Here is a 10,774-nt window from a genome sequence, read left to right as displayed (position 1 = left end):
CCCGGCGCTGACCCCGCCCCCTAGATTTAACTGTCACAGTGGAACGCCTGGTGAGGGCTGAGCCGAGGTTACTGTCAAACCGAGATTTCGTCAAAACCATCATGCTTCGTTCGGCACGCATACGCTCCAGTGCATTTTAATTTAATTATAGTCCGGTATAATATAGAAACAAAGGAACCCAAAATTGCCTGATAGTCGTATGATGGCGTCGCGCGCCGAAGCATACAGCCTGGTTTAAACAACAGTAACGTAACGACGTGAGATACAATGGTGGGTGTTTAATTGCTATACTTGGCTGGCTTAAAGTTTGATATTCACAGAGCTGAATTTGGAATTTGAAACAGACAGACAAAGTAAAATCGTAATAGAAACATTATTTTGGTTTAAATTCTTTTAGGTCTTACGAGTCACCAGATGACTTCAAAAGTTGAACATTGAAATGCAGTTTCTGCAAGGCTACTTTCTTCAAGTTAATGAACAACCTTGACTAGCCTTCCTATTCTGTTTGTTATCTATTCTGAACCAAGGCTATTTCTTCACAGCACAGGACTTGAACATCCATTGGCTAAATAATTATATATGCCTGGCTACAAGATAATAAATTAGAAAATAGACAGATACTCAATCATTTATACAAAACGATTTTTCACTCCATGTTAAAACGCCAGTTTAAATATCTGACTGACACTGGTAAAATATAAATTTGCCATTTGCTAATGAAATTACCCTGTTTTTCTTCTCCTGCTAGACCAGAAGTCAGAATGTGATGAAGCCTGCAGGAAGACAGTGGTGGGTTACATTGCTGCTGCTCCTCCTCCTCATCCAGATGTTAACAGCTCTCATAGTTTATGGTGGTTTGTTCATTGTCTCCAACGAGGCCTTCATCAGTCCTTTTCAGTTCTGCCTGCTGCAACAAGATGCCGGTGGACTGCTATGTCAGCCAGCCAGTGGACCTGCTCTTCCTGAGACAAATGTTAACATTCTCAGAGTGGCCGCTATCCTGGGTGTGTATTCTCCACTGGTGCTGGTAGCCTTTGCGCTGCTGGCCATGCTGCTATCGGCCTATGCTGAGGACCAAGGGGCACTGTGGTGCAGTGTTTTGTGCCAGGCTGTGTCCGGCCTCTTCACCCTGGTGGGCCTTGCTGCATTTGTGGGCCTGTACTGGTGTTATGTGAGCTTGACTGACATGACTGTATGGTTCTATATGTGTTTGTGTGTGCCTGCTGAGCTGGCCCTCACTGCTCAACTGGCTCTGCCTGTCAAATTGATAGAGGCTGATGGAGAGATGAGCAATTCTGAACATCCTGCTAAAGTAATGGGAACCTAAATTGCAACTGTTGTCATTTTCAGCCAGGCCGGCGTTGAACTGTTTTGTGTCATTTAGTTTCTCTCAAGTGCAATACATTTTAGGGTTTCAAGTGCAATACATATTTTGGTACTTAATAAAAAAGAGCTATATAAATCTGAGATTATTATAATTGTCTTTATTTGGTCAAAGATTATTGTATTTACTAACTATAGGCCTACTAGAAGAAGTGCACAATTTAGTTCTGTCTCTTCTGTGTCCCACTCCCAGCATCTGCCTCACCATTGCACGTACAGTACATAGACTTGAGTGTTTTCCTCAACTGCATTTATTTCATTCGAGTCTGTGAGTCTGTACTCTGAACCACACCAGAGCATAATATGCTACTGTATAATAGGCCTACTGTAGTTGTGTAGTCCATTATTATTCATGATAGTAGGCCACCCAAATTATTTGGTTGCTTCTGATGTGTACGTAATCAAATTTGTAAGGTTAGTCAAAGTAAAAGTACCGGTAGTTGCTATATTATTATAATTATGTTTTTTCTGGATCTAAATCATTCCTGATTAGCTGGCTGGCACTATAATACTTTTTGCACATCTTTCATTTTTACGTTTTCTCAAAAGCATTTTGTGGTGTAAAACTCATTTACTAGTATTCGTCAAAAGTATTGTGTCAACATATTAAGGTAGGCCTATTGTTGCTGGATAACAATACCTTTAGGTCTGACCCCAGCCCATGTGTAATGGATTCAAAACAGTAAGCAGCAGAGAAACAACTTCATGCCTTATTACCCATGTAAAGACAAAAGTGTGTAGTAGTAGTAGTAGTAGTTTTAACATCTTTGCAATAAAATGTATTAGCTTTTGAACTTCTCAGACAGAAAGTTAACCTGCTGAAACAAGACTCCTCCATGATCTATAAGTACCACTAGGTGGACATGGTTGACCAGTCAAACTTTTCTCTTAAAGGGATTGTGGCATAACGTTTTTGTAATTTTTCTCATTTTCTTAGAATATAGAAAGGTTTTCTGAGCTTAAAAAAAACAGAACTTTTAACATTCAGTGTGGTCTGGGGTTTGGGTCTGGCTCAAACAAGTGCTCAGATTTTCCTGCTGTTTGTTACAGTACATCACAGCCATAGACTGTGGTCACAGCCTGCAAATCATGTCAATGGGATTTGCCAGCAGATGTCACTGTTTTCATTGTTTTGCCTGCAGCCTATATGGTGCCAACATGCGCAACTGCCCAAATGTATATGGACTGTAGTCTACTCTACTCTACTGTATACCTTGTAAAAATGTCTTTGTCAAAGAACCAATTAATGCATGCCAATAGCACCACAGTGATGGTCAAAAATGTATCAGGAATAACATTCACGCTACAACTCTTAGTTGCTATATTATTATTATGTTTTTTCTGGATCTAAATCATTCCAGTTGGAAGATTAGCTGGCTGGCACTATAATACTTTTTGCACATCTTTCATTTTTACATTTTCTCAAAAGCATTTTGTGGTGTAAAACTCATTTACTAGTATTCTCCTCCATGAATCATGATCTATTCTACACAGTACCACTAGGTGGACATGGTTGACCAGTCAAACTTTTCTCTTAAAGGGATTGTGACATAACGTTTTTGTAATTTTTCTCATTTTCTTAGAATATAGAAAGGTTTTCTGAGCTAAAAAAAAACACAGAACTTTTAACATTCAGTGTGGTCTGGGGTTTGGGTCTGGCTCAAACAAGTGCTCAGATTTTCCTGCTGTTTGTTACAGTATGTCACAGCCATAGACTGTGGTCACAGCCTGCAAATCATGTCAATGGGATTTGCCAGCAGATGTCACTGTTTTCATTGTTTTGCTTGCAGCCTATATGGTGCCAACATGCGCAACTGCCCAAATGTATATGGACTGTAGTCTACTCTACTCTACTGTATACCTTGTAAAAATGTCTTTGTCAAAGAACCAATTAATGCATGCCAATAGCACCACAGTGATGGTCAAAAATGTATCAGGAATAACATTCACGCTACAACTCTTAATTATTTTTTTTACACAGTAAGTAGAACACAATAATTACATAAAACTAGTACCACAAACTGAAAATAATCAGATAAATGAATATAATGTGATTTCAGGTTTGCTTATATCAAAACATTTTGAGAAAGAATACAAATGTATTTGTATTTTAAATAACCTCAAGGGACCATAAATGCCACAATAAACGTACTTGACAAGCTGAAATACACCTATACTGTACCTCACTGTGGCACATTCATGTTGTCTTCTTGTAATCAAAGTATACTGTACATAGCTGTCACCTAAAATATAAAATCAAAACTCACATAACATTTTCATAAAGTAAAATCAAAACTCAGTGGTTTCTGAGACATTTCTAACATCCTGCTCAGACACACAGCTCTCCATTTTCTCTGAATGATCTAGCATAATTCTTTCAGGTGCTGCTTTAGTCCCTTGGGTTGGCTTTGCCTCTACTAGGGCATCACTATCATGTTCCACATTTCCTTCCTTAAGACTCTCCTCTATACCTCCAATACCGGACACATGTCCGTCTGTCATGATTTTCTTCTTGACACCCTCCCGTGTTGCGTTCCCCAACTCATTGCCGTCATTCTTCTCACAATAATGAGAAACAGAAACAGGCTCTCGGCTGACCTCATGGCCTTGAAGACTAGGAGTATCTCCTAGAAATGTCAAGCAAAACAGAAATAACGATCAGTTGCATGGCTTAAAAAGTAAAACGGTTGATCTGCTTATGAGGATCAATAAACTTGATAAACAATTTTCCTGAACCAACCTTTCTTTTTCCTGTAAAACAGGACATATGCACTGCTGGACCTAGTGAAGAATCATGTATAAAATATGAGCAAAACACAATGTGAATCAAGTAAAAACAGAAGAATTTAAAAGTAAAATAGAAACATACTTTTCCATGGATCCCTGCAATGGCTGGGGATCCACCTGTTAAGAAAAATCACACCTGTGTGAACCAAGTGGTGCAATTCCCCCCCCCCCCCCCCCTCTCTCTCTCTCTCTCTCTCTCTCTCTCTCTCTCTCTCTCTCTCTCATTAGAGACACAGCACTACCCCTCTCTCTGTTTCTGGCGCCCCCTTCTGGTATAAATAAGTAACTACTCAGGCTCACGGACACAGGTACACAGGTACACACACAGGTATGTACACGGACAAAGCTGGATGTAGAAGTGGTTGCACCACTTAAAAAAAAAATAAAAAGCTCAGTTCATGAATAATACGCAACCACACACACACACACACACACACACACACACACACACACACACACACACACACACACACACACACACACACACACACACACACACGGTTTATACAAGTACAGACGAAATCTGTCTTACCTCTGTGACAATGCTGTCATTAAAATAATACCATCTGCCATCATCCTGGGACTTGATTGTAGCAGTGTAATGGCCACCCTTCAGAGACCCACCGTGATTCACAACCCCATACAGTTCATATGTCTGTTTCTGATCATAAGGTAGAAGAAAACAAAAATGTTGAAGGCAAATAATGAGTAGACCTCATCTGAATGGCTGTCAAAAGCTTCATGAAAACGTGCAACCTGCTCTATTGAAATCAGTCACATCTAACTATAAATGCACCAAGTCTCTGTCGGTCTCTGTGTGTGTACTGTTGTAATCTACGTAACCGACTTCAAATTCGACACACGCGTTCCACCTCACCACAGGGAGTGCAGTGCCCGGTGTCGAGTCGGTCGGACCCACAGTTGTCCAGAACCGCCCCAAAAAGGCCTCTGCCCGGGCTCTGGACAGGGCCCTGGCCAGTGTCCATATATGGAGCTGGCCTGTTCTGACATAATTCTGACGTCTGCATAGACTCCATATTTGGGAATGCCTGACAAAGAACTCCATATATGGAAAATAAAAGGGACACAGACATAATATCTGTGTGGGGCATGCATTTCCAACTTGCATCGTTCCAAGCAGGCCAGTGCCCAACGGGCACCGTTGTAGAGGCTCCAACAGGCACCGCTCTAGTGTCATTAAAAACACAAATTATGTTCATTGCTGATACTGTTCCAACTATGACCTTTTTTGTGCTCCAATAGATGAAGCAAATGTCTTTCTTTCTGTCATGTTTTATGTCATTTTAAAAGTGACAATAAATATATTTTGGAAATAAATAAAATAAAAATAGCAATGAGTCTCACATGCAAGAATATTGTTGACTGACAAACACATCTATAAAGAGCATAATTATGAGATGAAAAAGTGTTGCCATAAAATAATATAGAAAAGAGTCACCTGACCTGACTATTTCAGAATTTATTGGCTATGTTTTGTATATTGCTGTATTTATTTATGTGATTGCTTATTTCATATTGGCAATTGGCATACAGTATTTCTTTTTTTTACTCTTACATTTTTATCCCACGATTTTGTAACCCTGCAGTTTTCTTTTCACCCTGTGCCAATTATCTAATGTAATCCTGGGCGCTACACTTCCTCTGCCAACCTGGGAGGGCAGCGGACTGACCTCATGCCTCCTTCTATGCATGAGGAGTCCAAGCTGCTTCTTTTCACCTGACAGATGGGAATTTCCCCGGGCCGGACGCAGCGCGTGGAAGGGACACGTTATTTCCGACCAGTTCCTTTCCCCTCCATCAGGCGCCCCGGCTGGCCAGGGGGAGGTAGTTTTAGAGACCAGGATTACTGCATGTTTTTGTGAGGGTATCTACCCTAGGGGACACGGGGAGAACATGCAAACTCCACACATAAAGGCCCTTTCGCCAACCCCCGCCTCGGGTATGGGCAGTATTTATTTTTAATGTAGGCACAAATAGCGTTCCGCAGATTATTTTTGACATGAAATCTTACAAATGGGTTTCAGCAATATCTGACATATCTTAACCCATTAATGCCTGAGGCCGAATCTGGGAACGCCTTCTAGGGCCTGACCTAAGGTTTCTGAAAACCTTCAAATTCTGATGATTTTTTTTTTTAAATAGTTATGTTGCTACATGTATAGCAATAGCTGATGAGACACAGAGAGCACGGCCGGCATCAAGGGTAGAACAACGTATACGTTGCACCAGGCGTTAATGGGTTAATAGAGCAGGTTATATAAACATACCTCTGATATATTCAGCATGGTAGGCACATCTACAGAGCGATTGATTTTAATATAGTCCATGAGATGGAAGTCAAACTCAAATCGCTTGAGCAGCAGTGTCAGAATCTCTGGATGATTTATCTCACAGTCCTGGTTGATTGAAATATAGTATATAATCATAATAAAACCACATATGATGATAGCAGTGATGATAATAAAATAACAACAGTAGTAGCAGTAGTAGTATTAGTAGTTGTTTTACAAACAATATAACAATATAAATACAATGTACACCAAGAATAACGTTGTAGTTAATGTGATTTCTGTAAAATACCATGACAGTATACAAATAGTGATACAACAAAAGTCTCTATGTGAACTTAATAAAAACGTGTTTGTTGATAACTTACAATAGTTGCGTCTTCTTTGGCATCACAGTTATCACAATACATCTGGTTATCTCCACTAAAACGGGCAGTTCTGAGAAATTGCATGAAACCATCCATCTGAAAAATAAATGAGGATCAGTGATCCCTGAAAGAAACTCTGGTACCGTCATGTTTCATAACATTATACATAGTGCCACAAAATATATATTTTTTACATAAACAAAATCAGAGAATTGTCATTACCACATTATAGACTTTACTATCTGTATCCATGGCAAGAGGCAGATTCCAGAATGGATCGACTACATCAGTCTGGTGGAGACATGTACCGCATGTGGTCCTGTGTTTTAACTGTCCATGAAACATCTGAAGACAGTGTACAAGTCAATGAATATGTATACTGTAAATGAAGGAGACGGCATGTCTGTGATTAACATTAGAAGCTTACAGTACCTGTGATGCCTCAGGACTGGTCATGTTCAGGATCTTCTCCAAATACTCAGCAGCATCACGCTGTACATACACTGGAAGTAGGGTGGTAAAACATAAAATGTGTATTATTGCCTTTTTAGCTTATTCACGTGTATTTCAAGACTATTTGCTTATATAATATTGTGTCTCACACCTTCTTTAATTTCCATTTTCTGTGTGATTTCACATGTGGAAGACTGATGTCTCTTTAAGTGTTCAAACAGTCCATTAAGTTGAGCATCAATGTTCTCAGACTTGGGATTTTCACGGCAGTGCCTATGGGAAGAAACCATATACTGGGTATGAGCAATCTGCTGCAAGATAAATTATTGTTCACCAAAACCAAAAGGGGCAAATTGGTAGACATGATCAATCAAGTCACATGAAACTAAAATCTGCATATGGTCTGTGGTGCCAAACCTTTCCACAGCCTCTCTGAAGTCTTTGGTCATGAACAGGATCTGGAGAACGCTGTTTAGGTAACATGTTGATCCTTGATTCCGTAAACCATTGTATCTGCAGGCTGCACATACCATGACAGTTATTATCAGATATTAGGCTTTCAATGCTGGGAAGATGATTATACAGTACATGCATACATGTACACTAATCTCTCTAGTTCTCCCCCGTGCTGTGTGAACATCTTCATCCCCTCCTCCTTTCCTATCCTTCTCTAGGAAATTGTCTGCTCTCGCAACTTTATTATCCTCATGTGTTGAAACTGACTGTTGTCTAATTCTCTTGTCATCAAGTTGCAACGTCTGACAGACTTTTCCAGCTTTTTCATGCCCTCTCTGTCCATGGTCCTGAATAAGTTCTCTTTTAGAAACCCTGTTCTGACTGTCCTGACTCTTACAGAGGAAACGTTGTCCTGACAAATTACTTCCTATCCTTTGTGGGACTCTCTCCTCTTGATATGGATCACTGGACACTGCTCTGTCTGCAGTGTATTTGTTCTCTGGACCATTATGCCTTTCTGTGGAATAAAGTCCATCGTTATCATTACCCTCCTCTGGTGCATTTCTATTCCTTTCTCTACAAATGCTACTACGGTCTTGGGAAGAGCTGGACTTTAGGTTGACTTCATGAACTGAAGTATCTGATCCATGTTCTAGAAAATAGAAGCAAAACTAAAATAAAAAAATGTGGAAAAACACTAAGTAATACTACAATGAAAGAAAGAAGCTTTCTCACCCTTGTAGCATAAAACTAAGATATCGCCAAGCATAAAGGACTTACTTTTCTCCTTCCGGTAGATAAGGAGATGAGGGCTGCTGTATCGGTTTGGAAAAAAAAACATGTATATCATTATTTATTTATTAATTACATTAAAAAAAAGGGTTTGAAGAAGCTACTTTGAAAATAAAGGATCAAAACAGATATTAAAATGATTAGATTAAGTTTACTTTTCTGTGAATGCCCGAAATGGCTGTGAATCCACCTGTCAAAGAAAACAAACAAAAGGAAATTACTGACAATGATTCTGACACAATGGCACAGAAATATGTGTGTAATATGGTGTTATATACTTTCTCTTACCAGTGTTACCGTTCTGTCCTGAAACTTGTACCATCTGCCATCATCCTGGGACTTGATTGTAGCAATGTAACCTCCACTTTGCACTCCCCCATAATGCTCTACAACTGCATGTAGTTCATATGTCTGATCCTGATCAGATATCAAAAACACAGAAAATCACACTAGTAAGTAAAACATGTGAAGACATCAAGAGAGTTTAAAAATAACAGTTAAGAGGAAGTATAGACTCATACCGCTGCTATTTGAAGGGCGAGAGGCGCATCCACGCTGCGGTTTATTTGGTCGAATCGAAAATCGTCATACTCAGATCGTTTGAGCAGCAGTGTCAGAATCTCTGGATGATCCATTATCTCAGTTTGCTGGTTGACATAATGGAATAACAGAATATAGTTAGTAGAAGTTATGATTATCATAATGGTGTTGAAGATAATTAGGATTAGTAGTTTAGTAGTAGTGGTAGTGTAAGTACATGGAGCTAAAACTCTTGGCACTATATGGTTTATAGGTTTAATACAATGTTCATGTTTACAAGTACAGTACTGACAAGTGTATAAGGTCAAAGGACTGTGTGTACATTCTTAAAAGGATCGGTACTTTCTATATAATGAATACCCATCTAATTGTCATCAGACTGCAAGACATGTTATGACCATACACATTTTATGACATAGTCTCTATGTAAATGTATTGAAATGCTTTTTTTTCTTTGGAACTTACAGTAGTTGCATCACCTCTGACATGACATTGATGACAACACATCTGGTTATGTCCACGTAATGTGGAACGCTTGAAAAATGACTCAAGTCCACTCAACTGAAAATAATGTAAGTATCAGTGGTTCATGAGTCATGACATGAAATCTGCTAATATTAATTATTATTTTAAATGACATGTAGAAATGTCACAAAAATAATTGTTGAAACAGAGAATTGTCATCATTACCACACTATAGCCTTCAGTAGGCCGTTGTGTATCCATGACAAGAGGTAGGTTCCAGAATGGATGGACTTTATCAATACGGTGGCGACATGTGCCACATGTGGTCCTGTGTCTGAACTGTCCACGAAACATCTGAAGAGACAAGTGTCCATGTAAATGTATACATGATAGTTTAAGCAGACTTTTCATGAGTAGACAGTATGTCTGTGATTAACATAAGAAGTGTACAGTATACCTGTGATGCCTCAGGACTTGTCATGTCCAGGATCTTTTCCAAATACTTAGCAGCAGTACGCTCTATATATTTTGGAAGTAGGATGGTAAAACATAATGTCATTATTTCAGTCTAGTTGTGCTCAGAGGTAATTTACTAATACAGTCTCATGTCTCATACCTGCACCACCCAAATTCATTTTCAGGGCATATGAATCAGCTGTATCTTTCTTTAAGTCATCAAACAGCTTATTAAGTTGAGCATCAGTATTCCTAGTCTTGGGATGTACAGGTATACTGCAGGCCCTATAAAAGGACATAACATACTGGGCATAAGCTGTCTGGTATATTTGTCTGCACATGTAACTTAGTAACAACTACAATGAACCTATAGTTATCATTGCACCAATAGTACAGTATAACAGACCTTCCTACAGCTTCTCTGAAGTCTTTATTCATGAAGAGAATCTGGAGTGCACTGTTTAAGGAACAAGTTGCTCCTTGTCTTTCCAAACCATAATACTTGGGGGCTGTGAGACAGACATTTGTTGTCAGACATTAATGTACCAACACAGATGTTACAATTTGACTGATAGATAATGTCATGATGCTAACCTGGAGAGTCACCAGAGTTGGCAGGTGAACCTGTCTTCGAACAATTTGTTTCCGGAGGACACTTTGCTGTCGTTTGCTTGGAAGTTACTTTCTTTTCCTCTTTCTTCCAACCTTTCATGTTTTGGACTTCCTCTGGTGCATTTCTATCCCTTTCTCTGCGAAAGTCATCTT

The 10,774-nt window shown here is 39.3% G+C and overlaps 1 protein-coding gene across 1 annotated transcript; it reads right to left on the bottom strand.

The window, feature by feature from the left end:
• Positions 1 to 7,270: 7,270 nt before the first annotated feature.
• On the bottom strand, positions 7,271 to 10,722 carry LOC308335296 (ubiquitin carboxyl-terminal hydrolase 12-A-like; the record flags this gene model as incomplete). The annotated part of the gene is made up of 12 exons (XM_080792313.1): positions 10,604 to 10,722; positions 10,416 to 10,518; positions 10,170 to 10,294; positions 10,011 to 10,072; positions 9,779 to 9,907; positions 9,554 to 9,649; positions 9,070 to 9,195; positions 8,837 to 8,965; positions 8,704 to 8,738; positions 8,537 to 8,571; positions 7,939 to 8,408; positions 7,271 to 7,339 (listed from the first exon to the last, which is right to left on the bottom strand). Exons 1-12 carry the CDS (start codon positions 10,719 to 10,721, stop codon positions 7,271 to 7,273), a joined length of 1,497 nt encoding a protein of 498 aa, XP_080648439.1. The 5' UTR covers position 10,722.
• Positions 10,723 to 10,774: the final 52 nt, after the last annotated feature.

This window comes from Protomyctophum bolini, assembly GCF_963924005.1.
Source record: "Protomyctophum bolini genome assembly, chromosome: 20".
NCBI lineage: Eukaryota > Metazoa > Chordata > Actinopteri > Myctophiformes > Myctophidae > Protomyctophum > Protomyctophum bolini.
This window is presented reverse-complemented; position numbering and strand designations above follow the sequence as displayed.